This window comes from Aulonocara sp. 'chitande type north' Nkhata Bay, linkage group LG1 (assembly GCF_057382095.1).
Source record: "Aulonocara sp. 'chitande type north' Nkhata Bay isolate Kocher_YH1m ecotype deep benthic linkage group LG1, A_spYH_male_GT1.1, whole genome shotgun sequence".
Lineage (NCBI taxonomy): Eukaryota > Metazoa > Chordata > Actinopteri > Cichliformes > Cichlidae > Aulonocara > Aulonocara sp. 'chitande type north' Nkhata Bay.
The window spans coordinates 23106867-23125335 of NC_141344.1; the positions used below are offsets into that span (position 1 = coordinate 23106867).

The 18469-nt window shown below is 46.4% G+C and overlaps 2 protein-coding genes across 3 annotated transcripts; both read right to left on the reverse strand.

The window, feature by feature from the left end:
• Positions 1 to 508: 508 nt before the first annotated feature.
• LOC147339088 (uncharacterized) lies at positions 509 to 16641 on the reverse strand. Its single transcript, XM_086297808.1, has 4 exons — positions 15199 to 16641; positions 14504 to 15135; positions 961 to 1739; positions 509 to 681 (listed from the first exon to the last, which is right to left on the reverse strand). The coding sequence occupies exons 1-4, from the start codon at positions 15973 to 15975 to the stop codon at positions 509 to 511; spliced, it is 2361 nt and encodes a 786-aa protein (XP_086153934.1). The 5' UTR covers positions 15976 to 16641.
• Positions 8479 to 13749, reverse strand: LOC147339089 (dynein assembly factor with WD repeat domains 1-like). 2 transcript variants are annotated; one of them, XM_086298988.1, is made up of 11 exons: positions 13602 to 13749; positions 13264 to 13336; positions 12521 to 12665; positions 11760 to 11818; positions 11549 to 11671; positions 11322 to 11421; positions 10674 to 10757; positions 9595 to 9701; positions 9351 to 9453; positions 8846 to 8960; positions 8479 to 8603 (listed from the first exon to the last, which is right to left on the reverse strand). In XM_086298988.1, the coding sequence occupies exons 1-11, from the start codon at positions 13639 to 13641 to the stop codon at positions 8518 to 8520; spliced, it is 1035 nt and encodes a 344-aa protein (XP_086155114.1). In that variant the 5' UTR covers positions 13642 to 13749; the 3' UTR covers positions 8479 to 8517. The 2 variants fall into 2 exon arrangements, with proteins under 2 accessions (XP_086155114.1, XP_086155104.1); XM_086298978.1 differs by having other exon boundaries at positions 10674 to 10781; positions 13602 to 13748.
• Positions 16642 to 18469: the final 1828 nt, after the last annotated feature.

Here is an 18469-nt window from a genome sequence, read left to right on the forward strand (position 1 = left end):
TGAAGAAAACAAAAGGCTTAAATACAGACATGAGGTGATCAGGGGAAGTGGCGACACATGGGGGAAAACAGCTGACAGACATAAACCTAATGACAGGACCAGGAGAGGAAAGCTAAATACAATGAACAAAGAACACATGACATTGTCAGAATAAAACAGGAAATGACAACACAACTTAACAGACCTAATACGTGATGAAATAAATAGAAAACCCCAAAACATAGAAAACCCAGGAACAATAACTGCCTAAACTAAAGGCAAATAGGAAATAACACAAACTAATAACATATCAAAAAATACAAAGAAAACTCAGAGTGCTGGGTCGGAGACCCAGCCTGTGACAGAGCCCCCCCCTTAAGGGCGGATTCCAGACGCCCTAAAACCTCGAAAAACAAAACCAAAAACAACCCACCAAGGGCGGGCGGTGGGGGTCCAGGACGGAGGGCCAGAAACAAGGCCAAAAAAACCCCAAAATGTCCATCAAAATCACAGGAGCGCAGGGAACAGTTCATGACTCCTCAGGGGGCCGACCCGGAGGGTGACGGTCCAGAAAGTCATAGTCCATGTGATCAGGGGGCCGGCCCGGGGGGTGACGGTCCAGAAAGCCATAGTTCATGTGATCAGGGGGCCGTCCGTGCGGACGGCAACGGCGGCGACACGGAAACGGTTCAGGGGGCCGACCTCGACGGCGGTGACGTGGAAACAGTTCAGGGGGCCGGCCGTGCGGAAGGCGACGGGGCGGAAACAGTTCAGGGGGCCGGCCGTGCGGAAGGCGACGGCGTGGAAACAGTTCAGGGGGCCGGCCGTGCGGGTGGCAACGGCGATCCGGGGGCCGACCACGCGGAAGGCAGCGGCGGCGACGAAGGAGACCACGGAGCAGTTCAGGGGGCCGGCTGCGCGGAAGGCAGCGGCGGCTCCCAAGTGTCAGGCGTACCGGCCGAGGCTTGGAGGGCACAGGACCAGGCGACGCTGAAGCAGAGGCTGGCCCAGGCGACGCTGAAGCAGAGGCAGAGGCCGGACCAGGCGTAGCAGAAGCAGAGGCAGAGGCCGGACCAGGCGTAGCAGAAGCAGAGGCAGAGGCCGGACCAGGCGTAGCAGAAGCAGAGGCAGAGGCCGGACCAGGCGTAGCAGAGGCAGAGGCAGAGGCCGGACCAGGCGTAGCAGAGGCAGAGGCTGGACCAGGCGTAGCAGAAGCTGAGACCGGACCAGGCGTAGCAGAAGCAGAGGCTGGACCAGACGAGGACGAAGACTCGGATGCAGCCGGACCAGGCGATGACGAAGACTCGGATGAAGCCGGACCAGGTGACGACGAGGCGGCCGCAGGTGGCGGCTGAACGGTCCCCTCGGACCCTCCAGCTGACGAGGCATGAGGCTGGACGGGCTCCTCGGGCCCTCCAGCTGACGAGGCAGGTTGCTTTTCAAGTTGCAGCAACACACAGTCTATAGTGGGTGAAATGAGTTCGTATGAGTTCTCAGACTGAGGTGTGGCAGAACCAGGTGAGGCGTCGTCCTCAGGCTGAGGCGTAGAAGCAGCAAGCAGTAGCGCAGCAGGTGGTGGTCCTGCAGGCGGCGGCACGGGAGCCGCAGGAGGTGGCGCTGCAGCCACAGGTGGTGAAGCAGAAGGTGGCCAGACGGGCTCCTCAGGCCCTCCAGCTGACGAAGCATGAGGCTGAACGGGCTCCTCGGGCCCGCCAGCTGACGTGGCGTGAGGCTGGACGGGCTCCTCGGCAGTGGCGTGTCTAGAAAATTTTTGTTGGGGGGGCCAGGTAGGGGCACAGATTTGGAGAAGGGTGGCAGATTTAATTGGCAGATAATGTTTTAAAAAAAAAAATTCTACCAACCATTAACCATAATTCAATAATCCTATAAACCTAATAACCAAATGCACTTTTAACTCTTATTAGAATGAGATTTTAACCACTACGGTGCAAAGTTTTTAGATACTGCGTTGATAAAGTACAAGAGATACAATCAGTGCTTTGTCAGTGTTTACTCAGCATTCAAGGACATCAATATTTGCATAGTATTTTTACTGACATATAGTGCACATATGTTTTGGGCAAAAACATTTTTGAATATTAAAATACGAACATTTGTAACAAACAATTGACAAATTAGCCAATTCCAATGTAAAACTTTCTCTGCCTGTTAAAAAAAGAAGATAATCTTCTCACAAACTGGTGTTTGATTTTGAAACAGGAAAAAAGTGGAGAAACAACTGAAAAGACTAACATTTGAATAAAACCTGAAAGCAAGTAAATACTTTCTATGCTGCCTTATGGTAAACTTTGGTAATATTGATAAAGAACAGCACTGGCTGATGATGAAATACAGTCAGCTGGCATGGTGACACTGCCAGTATAACCTGCAGGGCTGGACTGGGACAGAAAATCGGGCATTTTGACTACTGACCGGCCCACCAGGTAGTAAAGCCATAAAGACTTTGAATGAAAACAAACGCTGTGGTGACAGTGATGTACAGTCTTTTTGGTATATGTATGATTTCTATACATTTTACGTCAGATAAAAACTTTGGTTGTAAGATTTAGATAATTATTTAATAAAAGCTAGATATTTAAATTGAGAATAAGAAAGAAAAGTATGTCTTTGTGCCCCCTTTCCCTGTTAATGCCCTACCTGGCCCCCTGGCAAAACTTTGCTAGACCCGCCCCTGCACAGTTACCAGCTGTCAGCTACTTAGAAAAGGATCCTGGTGTTATTTGTCTCTCAGAAACAGTTCATAACTTCCCTTCAACTCATTCATGTCACCTAAAAGGTAAACCTGTTTCTCCATCACCTGTTCAGCTCTGATGATTCAGTAAGGACATCTCCTGGTTTCATGTTTCCCTCTCACCACATATACAAACAGACATCATGACCAGCAGCTTTACAGCTGTGGCTCCAGCAAACATCAGCTGATACTAGAAATTAATATTAAATAAATTCTAACAACAGCTGATCAAGCTTAAACGTGCTGCTGTTGTTTAGCGCAACATCTGCTGGTTTCCTGTTTCTGGCGCAAAGTGGGCGATAAATAAACAAGAGAGAAAAGCTGATCAGCTGATCATTGATCAGTTTCATGATTGAAGTAGCAACAGGAGAGGCAGGGGAGAGAATGAGAGAAGAGGCAGCTGTGCAGCGTAAAGACAGAATAAATCCAGCTTTGTGTCTTTTTCCATCCTAGCTGAAGTTCGGGACAAACTGCGTCTCTTCTCAGCTCAATACGAAACGTGTAATATTTTCTCTGAATGAGGGACCATTCCATTTTTTTAAGGAGCCGTTGGCAACTCTACTAACTAACCTTATGAATAAAATAAAGTTCACTATCAGTAACATCATAGCAACCGAACAGCTGTATAAAAACTCCGTCAAGCTGGCTAGAACGCAGTATGAGTTATTGCAACTGACAGTAAAAAGTCAGCACAACGAAAATAAACTCCACCTAAACTTAGTTTATATCTGACCCAGATAGACTGCAAGTCATGACTTCTTACCTGAAGTTCAGTTCACCTGACACTCGGACTGGTGGCTGCCTCGGGGCTCTCCTCCTGCCTCCCCTTCCCTCATCCACCTACTGCCTCTGTGTAAGCCCCGCCATAGCCACCACCAAACAACGGAGTTATTTCTACACATCGACCTGCATCTGGCCAATCCACCACCTCTCATTGTTCATGCCGTTACAAAAAAAATAAAAAATAAGTCAAATAAGCCCGATGGCCAGTCCAGCTATGTTAACCTGCAACCAAATCTGCAGCTCCATACAGCAATGTTACGACTTAGATTACATCTTATAACTCATAACTCTTATGTTAGCTCCCCTCAGTAGCATACTGTCAGAAATATTCGACGGCTGCAATAATTCTTTAACACGCCACTGGGCCACTTCGAGTATTTGGTTATGCCATTCGGCTTAACTAACGCCCCTGCGGTTTTTCAGACGCTAGTGAATGATGTGCTCCGAGACTTCCTGAACGTGTTTGTTTTTGTATACTTGGATGACATCCTCGTTTTTTCCAGGACCATGGAGGAGCATCACGTTCACGTCCGGAGCGTCCTGCAACGGTTACTGGAAAACAGACTGTTTGTCAAAGCAGAAAAATGCGAGTTTCACACCTCATCGGTTTCCTTTTTGGGCTATGTCTTAGCAGGAGGACAGGTGAAGACGGACCCAGCTAAGATCAAGGCGGTTCTGGAGTGGCCAGTCCCGGATTCGCGGAAGAAGCTCCAATGCTTTCTCGGGTTCGCGAACTTCTACCGACGTTTCATTCGAAACTACAGCCACGTCGCCGCGCCTCTCACTCGCCTCACTTCTCCTAAGGTACCTTTCACCTGGCCCCTGGAGGCCCACACAGCGTTCACCAAATTGAAGGCATTGTTCACTACGGCGCCCATTCTGCTCCACCCCGACACCACCAAACAATTCATCGTCGAGGTGGACGCGTCCGACACCGGAGTCGGGGCTGTTCTCTCTCAGCGGTCTGGACCTCAAGGTAAGCTCCAGCCGTGCGCCTACTTCTCTCGCCGGCTCACCCCTACTGAAAGAAATTATGACGTAGGCGATAAGGAGCTCTTGGCCATAAAACTCGCCTTGGAGGAGTGGCGCCACTGGCTGGAGGGAGCCGAGCAGCCTTTTCTCATATGGACGGACCATAAGAATCTAATTTATCTTAGGACTGCTAAAAGGTTAAACTCTCGCCAAGCCCGCTGGTCCCTGTTTTTTTACACGCTTTAACTTCACTCTCTCGTATCGCCCAGGTTCACGGAATGCCAAGCCAGATGCGCTCTCCCGCCAGTACTCCCCAGACACGGAGACATCGTCACCAACCACCATTCTCCCCCCAACCTGTGTGGTGGGCGCCCTCTCCTGGGATGTTGAGGAGGTTATCCGCCAGGCCCTCCCGGGAGACCCTGACCCGGGTACCGGACCCCCCGGACGGCGTTTTGTCCCCGCTGCTGCCCGCGGAGCGGTAATCCATTGGGTCCACACTGCACGTTTTTCGTGTCACCCTGGCGTGAGCAGAACCATTGGTCTTCTCAAACGGCATTTCTGGTGGAAGACTTTACGACAAGATGCGAGGGAGTACGTGGCTGCCTGCACTGTCTGCGCCCGCAACAAATTGTCCACTAAGCACCCAGCGGGCCTGCTCCATCCGCTCAGCACGCCTCACCGGCCTTGGTCTCATATCTCATTAGATTTCATTACCGGTCTTCCTTGTTCCTCGGGAAAGAGCGTCATCCTCACCATCATCGACCGGTTCTCTAAAGCCGCCCACTTCGTCCCGCTACCGAAACTACCCTCCGCCCCTGACACAGCCCTAGCCCTAATTGAAAACGTGTTCCGGCTCCATGGTATTCCCCTTGACATCGTCTCAGACCGAGGCCCACAGTTCACTTCACAAGTGTGGAGGACCTTTTGTTCCATTTTGGGCGCGAGAGTTAGTTTAAGCTCGGGTTTCCATCCGCAATCTAACGGCCAGACCGAGCGGCTTAACCAGGAGCTAGAGGCTGCGCTACGGTGCATGGCGTCCCAAAACCCCACTTCCTGGGTCACCTTTCTGCCCTGGGTTGAATATGCACATAACTCACTTACCTCGTCTGCCACAGGTTTGTCCCCGTTCGAGGCATCCCTCGGTTATCAGCCTCCTCTTTTCCCTGAAGACGAACTCGGTCTCGCAGTCCCCTCCGCTCGGCACCATCTCCGGCACTGCCAGCGGGTCTGGCTCAGGGCCCGCCAAGCTCTCCTGCGGACGAAGGAACAGCACACACGCCATGCCAACCGCCGTCGCACCCCCGCCCCCGACTATCAGCCGGGGCAGAAGGTCTGGCTGGCCGCCAAAAACATTCCGCTGCGTGTGTCCTCCCGGAAGCTGGCCCCCCGCTTCATTGGCCCGTATGAAGTTGATGCGGTTGTTAACCCGGCGGCAGTTCGGCTCAAGCTCCCTACTTCCTGGCGCATACATCCCACGTTCCACGTTTCCCAGGTCAAACCCGTCCGCCGCAGCCCATTGTGCCCTCCGTCCGAGCCCCCTCCTCCCGCCCGGCTTGTCGCCGGTCACCCGGCCTATGCGGTCCGGCGCATCGTGGCTGAGCGCCGGCGTGGGCGTGGGTGGCAGTTCCTGGTGGACTGGGTGGGGTACCACCTCTGGGTTCCGCGTTCCTTCATTCTGGACCCGTCCCTCATCGCTGATTTCCGCGCTTCTCTCCGCAGGCCGCAGTCCGGTCGGTCGCCTGGGGGCGACCCTTGAGGGGGGGGCACTGTCATGGTCTGTGGAATGCGTGATGCTCGGGTAGCCACACCCCCGGGCTGGGCCATCACTAGCACACCTGCTCTCCATCCCGGTGATTACACGGAGATCCACTTAATCCGGCGCTGACGGATGCTCCACGCCAGTCCGTAGTCATCCCCACAGTGGTAACCAGACTTCCACGAAAAGTGTGCATTCTCTTCTGCTTGGAACTTTGTTTAACCTGCCTACTTCTGTCCAGATTTCTACTCGGCGTCTGCTACCTGCCTGTCCTCCGGCTCAACTGGATCTCGCGGCGCTCACCTGGCCCACTCGCCATTCCACGGACTTCCTGCCCCCACGGACTGCCACACTTCCCTCCAGAGCTCCCACGGTTCCGTTCTATCGTAAGCCCCTACTCTAACTCAGTCCTGATATGTTCTCCCCGCTTCCTGGCTCCCTAGTAATCATCTCCCCTTTCTATTGCAGCCCCCCGCCGTCCCGATCCCGGCTTCCTCGTGTCATTGTTTCCCCGGATTTTTAGTTTCTGTTTTGCTCTCTACTTTCCCCGGGTCGCCTTTCGTTGTTTTAATAAAGTGTCTTTTTGTTAGCTCGGAGTCTGCGCCTGGATCCTTTCGTGCCCGCGCACCACGGCGCATGACAAAACCTACACCATCCTCCCTATTCTGGTATTTTAAAGAGTACTTAGCATAAATATTAAGCAACCTAACTAATAGGGTTCCAACTCCCAGCAACAACAAAAATAAATAAAAAATGGGGAACCACCCCTCACGCTCCACCTCATGATGCTTAATCGACGTAATCAACCTTAATTTGATGCAGTGTGAAAAAAAATGCACAGAAATCAATTATTTTTCAAGAAATATTAAATAGATTCAACATCTTTCTTCAACAAAATTGCAGACTGCACAGATGGTACCTTCCCAAAGGAAAAAGTACTATAGCTTACTAGGGTATATATATTAGACTTAATAGTCACTATATACAGTAATTGACTTCTATTCATTTTACATCAAATTAAAACTTTGCGTGTCAGATAATTATTTATTAAAAGCTAGACATTTTAAATGAGAATAAGAAAGAAAAGTATGTCTTTGTGCCCCTTTTCCCTGTTAATGCCCTATCGGCCCCCCTGGCTAAACTTTGCTAGATCCGCCCCTGCACAGTTACCAGCCGTCAGCTGCGTAGAAAAGGATCGTGGTGTAGAAAGTAATAATAAATAAATTCTAACAACAGCTTATCAAGCTTAAACGTGCTGCTGTTGTTCAGCCGCTGGTTTCCTCTTTCTGGCGCGAAGTGGGCCAAAAACAAACAAAAGAGACAGACTCGTGACAGAAAAGCCGATCAGCTGATCATTAAGCAGTTTCATGATTGAAGTAGCAGCAAGAAGAGGCAGTCGCTTGTTAAGCTTAATGCAGGAATGCTTTACAAACATTCAGAGATGGACTTACACACTTGCTTTACTTCTCTCGGGGATAACTTTGTCGGAGATGAAATGCCGGGTTGCTAGCGAAGCTCCAAATGCTATCCAGACCACCGACAGGTCCTGCATGCCACAGCCGCTCTATCACGTGATGCATACTGCTCCGACGTGCTAACGTTCTGAGGTGAGTTACGGCGTGTTGCAAGTTTTGTGAGGTGCTTTCGTGATATTTAATGGATCGGATTACATTTTTTATTTTTCTCCGATATCCGATCCAGTAATTTAGGTCAGTATCGGACCGATACCGATACGTAATATCGGATCAGTCCATCTCTACTACTGTCTACTGAAATTTACCTACAACCATAGGGTGGACTAAAAAGAGAAAATATCCAGTGATCGACAGTTCTCTGGGTGAAAATACTTGAGTCTCAATTTCTGCTGCAACGTTTAGATGGTACGGTCAGAATTTGGTGAAAACAACATGAAAGCAGCCTGACCCCTGAATCAAAGGTTCAGGCTGCTGGTGGTATAATGGTATGGGGTATGGCAAACTTCGGCATCCTTAGTAACGATTAAGCATTATTTAAAATGCCAAAACATGTCTAAACTCACCTTAACCCAGCTTTTTCAACAGCAAAAACCTGATATACGTAAGGTGTACCAAGGGGCAGGGTTACGCTTTACAAGTTAAAATAATAGTTAATACTCACAAAGTTGAGAAGAGTGATAAAATGCTGAAAAAGCTTGAGCAACACAGTTATGCTTTTTCATTTAATTACAGATAAATAGATGACAAAAAATAGCCATAACTTAAATTGTTCTTTTAGAACAGACAGTTTGGCTTCATCAACTTACCTTGGAGATATCGCCATCGTGGCCTTCTAAGGTTGCAAGACACTGATGTGTTGCTGTACTGAACACTCTTGCTGTCCCTGAGAGTTTCAGGAAGAGAGAGAGTTTTCAGCACACAGGCACAGCTTACAAAATTATAAAAATGTTGCTTTTGTTGTGGAAAATCCAAATTTATACAACCAATAAAGCTTAGGTATTTGTAGAAATCTTTAAATGCAGAATCTTAAATTCTGCACAAGTAGTATATTTAGGGTACGTTTGTAATACCGTGCTAGTACAGTTTTACTCGGAATGTAATCTTTTGACTGAAGTGTTGTCTCACCATCAGCTGAGGCAGTAGCAATGAGTTGACCACTTAAATCAAAACACACATCCAACACCTCTTCTTTGTGTCCAGTGAGGGTGGCAACACACTTCCCACTGACAGTCTCCCAAACCTGCGAACACATTTACACATGTCAAAAAACAGAATTATACATGCACACAGGAGCGAACTACATAACTGGAGCATGCATTCATCATGGAGCATGGAAACACCAAACTCATGAAGTATGCATTTGTGAATGTAGCATTAAACTCTGAAGTGGCTTTATTATGGCCATCTCCCTCAGAGGAATGCAGCAAGGTGGATAATTCTCACTTGTGAGCGTGACTCATCTTGGTGTAATTAAGGAATTAGGATTTAATTTTTCTCCACAGACCTTAGACACAGGAGTTTGCAAGAGAGTGGGAAATTGAAGACGGTAAATACAAACAGACATGTTTTCAGCCTCTGACAAGAGATTTTGGGAACAAAAAAAAGATATTTGGGCTTAATGATAGCTTACTTTGCAGGTTTTATCCATGGAACCAGTAACAATCAAGGAGCAATCCCAGTTAAACTGAGTATTGCTTATTTCTCCCATGTGACCAATGAGTGTGTGGACCCGTCTAGGGGAAAAAACAAGGAATTGAACAGCAATTAATCAGTCTCACAGCTTTGTAAGGCAGAATCGATAAGTGTTACATTCTCTGTGAAGTATAAATGATGACACATGCACAAATGGATGCATAATATTGATAACTTCTGACCTTCCTGAAGCAACATCCCATATAGTGACTGTGTGGTCGAAGGAACCGGTGACAAGTTGACTACCCACTGTGTTAAAGCACAGCGAGAGGACCTCTGCGGTGTGACCCTGAAAGGAGATGGCATTATCTCTCACTGTCTTATTTCGTTTCTCCCTCACAGCCACTCACATTATGGATGAAAAAGTGCATCATAAAATGCAAATATTTACCAACCACAACAGTGTGGCTTATACAGCTGATTATTTTCACCGTGTGTGTGTGTGTGTGTGTCCCTGCAGAAAAGTGGGGCTGTTGTCCTAGAAGGAACTACATCAAAGGCAGCTTTAAGAACTTTGGCAGGTGTTTATGTCTTACTGTCCTTGGATGGATTTGTCCCAACAGTGCAAAGTACAGCCTCCAAACTTTAGAAGTGTGTATTTAAGATCAGAATGAGTTTGAAGGTAAGTGTGGTCCAATTCATAAGTGGTGGCTCGCACCCACTTTGATCACCTGTCCCTCATTTATTTTACTTTTTAGGGCTCATTTGAGGTATTTTGTGCATAATGTTTAATGTTTTCAAAGGCGTGTGCAGTCTGGCAACTAAATGGTGTCATAGCTAGTGTGAGCCCCCCACATTATAGTCTCCTGAATTTGTTAACATAAATACACAGGTTAGCCTTACCGGTAGATTTATAAAATTGAAGTTAACTTAAAAAAAAAAAGAACAGATTAAAGAATCTGCACTCAGTTGACTGCATTACTGATTCTTCATGGTGTGAGAAGCTAAGTGAATTGAGAGGGGCAGAGAGTTGCTCCTTGCTGACACAGATTCAGCAAGTCACACTATAAACCCACGTGCAGTCTGCACATTAAAGAGGTCTCACTACTCCCCTTAGAGAGGGCTATCAGTGCCTTCTTAAAGAGTTTGTCACATTCCTATCAAATGTTGGTCATCAAGAGCACTTGACAGCATTCATGTCACTTTCACAAGTGACTAAAAAGTTAATGAATCATCATTAATGAATGAATGTGGGTCACAACACCAGGATAAGAAGAGCAAGAAAAGCAATGGGACAGAGTTTGAGGAAAGGGTATCTCACAGTCAGTGTGGCCACTTCCTCCCCACTCTCCACATCCCACAGCTTGGCAGTGGTGTCCATACTGCTTGTGGCCACCAGCGTACTCTGGGGGTTGAATGCAAGACACACCTACAAAATTTTTTTACTTAGGTTGTATTGTATTCTGTAGCAAAGCTGAATAGTATATGGCATATGAACTGCTCTAAACTCTCGATTTGAAACAGTTGTTTCTATTCTTGGCTTGATATGGCAATTTACTGAATATGGTCATCTCACCCATATGCTTACAGCAGCCCAACCCAACCTCTTGTTTGTGAGTCAATCACAGCCAATCAGAAAAAAAAAAGCTCATTTAGAGAGCAGATGGACTTAATGGGAGTAAAATATCTTGCCTCAGACAGAAGATGAAACAAGCTGCCCAAGGCTCAGTCTTAGATAAATGGAGATTACTTGTAAATCATGCAAAGCTACTATGAGTCCAAGAATAAAAATGTAGACAGTAAATAAAATTATAGGTCCTGTTAAAGTACTAAACACAATACCATAGCAGAACCTTGTAGTTTAAATGCTCACATAGCTTAAATACTGACTTGTGTTTCAAATATGAATCAACAATCAACCAAAAACTAACACAAATGAAATTCATTTAAAACAAATCATTATACATACTATTTCTCCCATGTGTCCCCGATAAGTATGAAAACATTTGCCAGTCTCGGCACACCACAGTTTGCAGGTCTTATCAAAAGAGCCAGTCGCAATCTTGTCTCTAAGTTTAATAGAGAGAAAATAAAGCAATGAAACATTCATTTTTAAGATGAAACACTGATGTGAATCTTCAATTGAGCAATGCGACCCTCCCATGTTATAAAGGTTTTCCTAAAACAGCTCATTACCCATAAGGGTTGTTGAACGCAATTGCATACACCACGTTTCTGTGACCCTCTAGCACGTGCAGCTCTGTGCCTGAGGCTGTGTCCCAGACTCTACATGTCCTGTCGTAACTCCCAGTTATAAACCTGCAGTGTGAGAGAAAAGGGGGAATTGCACAAACTGTAATTTCTCCTAAACAACAAAGTGGCAGGTTACTCAGTGTTAAAAACTCACCTTGACCCAGATTTGTCAAAGGCAACATTTGTCAGTGGCAATATGTGTGCCTTGAGCTCCTGGAAAAAAAATTGAAACTGGTCTGAAAAATCCAATTTAGTTATTGACTACATTCATCTACATTCATCTTTAAAATTACCCATGTAACTTCTGTATGTATAATTCATTTGACTATAATGTAATGTGAAGGCTTCTTCCTCCTGGCCCACCACTGGTGGAATAACTTTCTGCTCTCATTAAGAACAGAAAGATCTCCCAATTTTTAGATGCAGGCAAAATAAATTCAGTAACCTCTGATCTCCAGCAATGCAACTGACCCTGACTTCCATTTAACTCCCCTAATACATGCGCATGAAGCACTAGCGACTTAGTAACCCGATCACTGCTGCTTTCTAGTGCCTCTCTAAAACAGTAGTTACTAATTTCACAAATCACATTCCACATATGTAAATAGCATCTGCTAATCGCCGAGCTAATGGATTGTGCCCGTTTATTCATGCTGCAAAAATGTTACTGTTCCAACAGTCTGTGTGGAATAAAAGCATTAATATCATAACTCAATAAGCAACACGTGTGCCATGTTTCACAGACAAAATAAACTTTAGTTCATAAAACCATTCTTTCATTAAAATCAAGGTTACAAGGAGCACCAAATAACTTTCAACAATGTGAGGGAAATAGATAAATGTCTTCACTAGCAGGAATTCCTTGTAAGCGTCATGTCTACATGTTGATTTATTTACTGCTGTTTTGTGTCTGACCTTGGAGAAACAGAACCTGTGATGGTCCTGCTGGGTCTGTTTCTTCTGAAGTCGAATAACCAGCTGTTTGACCTGATCAGCCTGAGCCTTTGTGACCAGAGGCTCTGATTGTCTGATTTCTTCCACCAACTCATCTGGATTTGTTCTACAATTTTAAAACATAAAATGTGATAAGTCTTTTTGTAATTTTAGGTAGCTTGATGGCAAAAGAGAGAAAAAAATGTAAAAAAAACAAAAAACAAAAACAAACCAAAAAAACCCAAGACATTAGGAACAGAAAAGGGAAAGAAAATGGAAACAGAAAGGGGGTTTAGGATAACAAATACAGCTTAACAAAGATTACATTTACTCTACAATTTCACCAAAGTATGTTTAATGTGTGTTAAAATATCACTCCCCGTGTTGTCAGATTTACACCCTTGTGACTGCCAGTAAGAGCTGAAATGAGTAATGTTGGTATTCCTAAAGTAAATGGGTCATTTAAAAGAAATCTCTAGTCTAATGTAATGCCACATTAAGGAATTGCAACTCCTCCACAGTCCAACTTCATAATAAATGCAACATGGTTACAAAGTGTTTTTAAATAGGGTTTTAGTCTGCAGAAAGTCGTTTTTAGTGGTAATGTAACCGTAGGTTGTAACAGTTTGTTATTGACATTATCTTCAGTGCTGAGATCACACACACACACACACACACACACGCAGAGAGAGAGAGAGAGATCCTAACAGGTACAACTCACGCACTCTGGAGTCAAATCCAAAAGATCTATTGATTTGGTCCTCAGAAATCCTCCTTTCTCGTATTCAAGGATTATACCTGACAGCATAAAAAAATGAAAAATAAAAGAATTAAAGAGAGGCTGACATTACAACACCTGGGTTCTAGTTAACTTAACCTGTTATGTCTTATAATGACAAACTATCTAACCCTTCTGCCGATTTGAGTTTGAAAAGCGTTAGCTAACTAGCTAATGTCAGACAAACTTTAGGCCATAACGATTTAATATGAAGGTTAGGCACAGTCATATGACCTCCATGAGAAGCAACATTTTAGATAGGACTACAAACATAACTTGTATTACCTGGCGGATAATATCTGAGGAGAAACCGCTTGAGTTTCATTATGACTTCTAATAAGGTCCTATCACATCACATAGAAACAAACCGTTGTTATGGCGACCGGACTCGCGTCCGTTGTATTAGGCATGCGTACCGCGCATGCCTAATACAAGCCTTAAGTGTTATTTTTTTCCTTGGTATTCTAATTTCACCGAAGTTTACTAAACTCAACAAACTTAATATTACTTACCGGGACATTTATTCTGTCCTCATTTTCTTTCACCGAAAAATTGTTTCCTGTAGTGCCGTGTTTCGTGCTTGGCTCTCCTACCTTTGCTAACGTGATGCACATAGCGCAGAAGCCGATGCTGCATTCACTTACACTCGGATATCTGAGCGTCACCGTGAAAACATAATCGGACATTTGATATTTGATTGAATTTTATTGTTTTGCCTTTGGGGTGGCACCTGGGGTGGCCAGTCTGGTTGGGGGGGTGGCCTGTGCCCCCCCAGGCCACCCCGCTGGACACGCCATTGCTCCTCGGGCCCGCCAGCTGACGTGGCGTGAGGCTGGACGGGCTCCTCGGGCCCCCCAGCAGACGTGGCTTGAGGCCGGAAGGGCTCCTCGGGCCCCCCAGCAGACGTGGCATGAGGCCGGAAGGGCTCCTCGGGCCCCCCAGCAGACGTGGCATGAGGCCGGAAGGGCTCCTCGGGCCCCCCAGCAGACGTGGCATGAGGTCGGAAGGGCTCCTCGGGCCCTCCAGCAGACGTGGCATGAGGCTGGTGCGGTTCTCCTGAACCCCCAGCTGACGAGGCGTGAGGCTGGACGGGCTCCTCAGGCCCTCCAGCTGACGTGGCATGAGGCTGGATGGGCTCCTCGGGCCCTCCAGCTGACAAGGCATGAGGCTGGATGGGCTCCTCGGGCCCTCCAGCTGACAAGGCATGAGGCTGGATGGGCTCCTCGGGCCCTCCAGCTGACAAGGCATGAGGCTGGATGGGCTCCTCGGGCCCTCCAGCTGACAAGGCATGAGGCTGGATGGGCTCCTTGGGCCCTCCAGCTGACGAGGCATGAGGCTGGATGGGCTCCCCGGGCCCTCCAGCTGACGAGGCATGAGGCTGGTGTGGTTCTCCTGAACCTTCAGCAGACGAAACATGAGGCTGGCTGGATTCTCCTGAACCTCCAGCAGACGAAGCATGAAGCTGGCTGGGTTCTCCTGAACCTCCAGCAAACGAAACATGAGGCTGGCTGGGTTCTCCTGAACCTCCAGCAGACGAAACATGAGGCTGGCTGGATTCTCCTGAACCTCCAGCAGACGAAGCATGAAGCTGGCTGGGTTCTCCTGAACCTCCAGCAGACGAAGCATGAAGCTGGCTGGGTTCTCCTGAACCTCCAGCAGACAGAACATGAAGCTGGCTGGGTTCTCCTGAACCTCCAGCAAATGAAGCATGAAGCTGGCTGGGTTCTCCTGAACCTCCAGCAGACGAAACATGAGGCCGGACGGGCTCCCCGGGCCCTCCGGCTGACACTGAAATTGGCTGCACCAGCTGTACCTCCGTCTCCGGCTCCAAACCGGCCTGGATAGCAGTCCCACAGCAGCTTAGCTGAGCCTGATGGCTAGCTTTTCCAGGGCAAACAGTCTCTGTATAGCCGGGCTCATTAACCGGAAAAGTAGTGTCAATTTCAACAACTTCCTGAGAGAAAACATGAGGAGCCAAAATGTAATCACTCACTTGCGTTTGTGATACGGAGCGTCGGTGGCGCGCACGCCGCTTTTTCTTAGGAGTGGAAGACGGCGGAGCGATGGGTGGAAGTCCCTGGTAACTCCGAGGTCCCCCGAGAGCCAGTCGAGTTCCCCGGAAAGAGTGCTCGTGCTCCGGAATGAGCCACGGCTTCCACCGGAGCTCCTCCTCCAAGAGAGCGCAGAATATAGACTGGCGCTCGTCGTCGTCCAAGTCTATGGTGTGCGGCGCTTCCTCGCGCTGAACTGTGACAGGAGTATGGCGAGACTGTGATGAGGGCGTGGAAACTGGTGAGCTGAGAGGTGGTGACGCTGCGGCGAATCTCAGCGAACCGACACGAACACACTCAGGTTCCGGAGGCAGCAATGGAGATGACTGATTGTGGGGTTGTTGTGACTGGTGGGTGCTGGAAGCCATTTCCTGACTCGACAGTCCCTGGGCCTGCAGCATCTCCTTTATCCTCGTAAAGGCATCAACTATGGCAGGTGAGTCCGGGAGCTGGAGAAGGCGGGGATCCCTCTCCATAATAGCTTCAGCAACGTTAATCATTACCAGCTTGCTCTTCAAATCGGGCGCTGTAAAGATGCGGTCGAGGATCGCTTGGATCCGAGCAGTCTCCTCCAGACACTCGGTGAGAGCAGAATCCGCTGGGTCCATGACTGGTCAGTTCGTTCTGTCACGGCGGGGTGCGCCGATGTGTGCGGAAACAGGACCCAAAAGCAGATGATGACGAGGAATAGTAATGATTAACAGAAAAGTGAACCTTTATTGCGATGACGGCAGGAAATGAACCAAGAGACCAAAGCAAACAGGCAAAACACTAAGAAACAAAACACTAAGCTGGCAAAACACTAAGAAACAAAACACTAAAGGTACTAAGACCAAAAACTATAACTATGACTGAGGTGGAAAATAAACAGGCTAAGACTAAGACTATGACTATGACTGTAACTCTGGTGAGATAAACAGATGAACTGACAATGGCATGAAGAAAACAAAAGGCTTAAATACAGACATGAGGTGATCAGGGGAAGTGGCGACACATGGGGGAAAACAGCTGACAGACATAAACCTAATGACAGGACCAGGAGAGGAAAGCTAAATACAATGAACAAAGAACACATGACATTGTCAGAATAAAACAGGAAATGACAACACAACTTAACAGACCTAATACGTGATGAAATAAATAGAAAACCCCAAAACATAGAAAACCCAGGAACAATAACTGCCTAAACTAAAGGCAAATAGGAAATAACACAAACTAATAACATATCAAAAAATACAAAGAAAACTCAGAGTGCTGGGTCGGAGACCCAGCCTGTGACAGCTTCTTCCTGTTGAAAGGGAGTTTGCCCATCCCACTGTTGCCAAGTGCTTGCTTATAGGGGGTCTTGTACTATTATTGTAGGGTTTTTGCTTTACAATACAAAACACCTTGAGGCGACTGTTGTGATTTGGTGCTATATAAATAAAACTAAATTGAACTGAAAAGCAGTCGTGCATAACTTTTATTTTGAAGGTTTCACTACAACTTGGCGAGTAGTTGGTGTCAATGCAAACTACAGGCAACAGTGGTAACCAAACTTGTCAGGGAATTTACATTTTTTCTACAGACAGGCGGTTGCCAGGGGATCACCAGCTGGTCTGTAGGCCTGTGAGAATGCAGCTATGTGGGATCTTCCCATGTGACAAAAAAGAGAAAAAAAAGTGGTATTTCCAAAAACTCCTTGAATCCCCAGAGCCTGGGATACACACCAGGCTACAAAATATCAATATGAAGGCCAGTGAACTTTTTCCTAAGAATACTTCTTCACAGGAGACATTTGGAGTTGCCACTGAATAAGAAGAAAGTGTCTTAAATTTTGTCAGGTGCCTGGTTCATTCCACACAAGCATTCTGAAACGAGTATTTTCAGTCATGCCTTTGCCTTTTCTCCCATGCCAAGTCAAAATAACTAATGAAAAACTAACATTTTACAGTTTACATTAAATACTGAAGTTAATCTGTAAAATATTTGGAAAGTTTTGCGTAGTAGTAACACAACAGTTCTTACTGATAGCATTAATGATGCCGACTGGACTGTTAAACTGAGGCAGCTAAATGGAACAAACAGCTAAACTTACTTTGTGTTTTTCCAACCTTTTCTTAAAAAGAAAAAAGGTCTGCTATTTTGAAATCACGTTAAGATATATTCGGATGAAGTGGACTTTTTTCATTCAGTAAGAAATGAGTACAAAGTTCCCATAAATCCTATTAGGTATTTTAAGGGACCATTTTGTGTCTCTTTCTTATGGACATTATTTTCTTTCTTTCTTTCTATGCAATTTAAGAAAATTGCATAGACAACCTTTAAATGAGAGTGAAATATAAAAATAATCGTTTGTAAGCCCTCCTGGCTGAAGGATGAGTCCTAATATATTTGGTTTCTTTAGCTAAATAACAGGGACAGGAATAGCTTAAGTGTTATGAATGAAAATTCCACACTGTCTAAACTGTGGTGTGTCATACCCAAACAATGTCACTAGATGCTTCTAGCAGTGAAAATACAGTCAGCTATTAAGTGGGTGCCATAATTAACAGTACATTTATTGTACTATTCGGAAATAAAGACCTCGGGCCTTGGAGTAAACACAGGCATGGAAAGCGCTCCAACCCTAATGGTGTTAGGTGGAATATGGAAGGAATGCTTCATCTGTCTCCTCAGTCAGGTTGAAAGGAGGTATTTAAGTGTGTCTAACATTGTTTTGCATCCTGAATGAAACATTTCAGCGACATTTACGTTTATGTTATCCTCGCCGAGTACAGCCAGCACTGAACTGGTCTAACCCGGACTACTGATTAAGGAAAGGCATCCTTGGACTGGAAACTGATCTATGTAAGGAAGACATCCGCACATTTCAAAGGTTATTGGTCATCATGATGTTAAACATTTCAAGGAGGACTATTAATGAGGTGTTCAGGGAGGTAACAGTCCTTTCACATTGCAGCTGCATAACTTCGAGAGAGAGAGGGAGGAAGAGAGAAAGAGAAAAAAAAACTGTTTCCAAATTCAGTTTTATTCACAATGGTATCTCTCATTCCTTGTCTTCCTTTCTGGTTATGTTTTCTTTCTGTCCCTGCCTTCCTCCTCCCCTCCGTGTTATTCTCA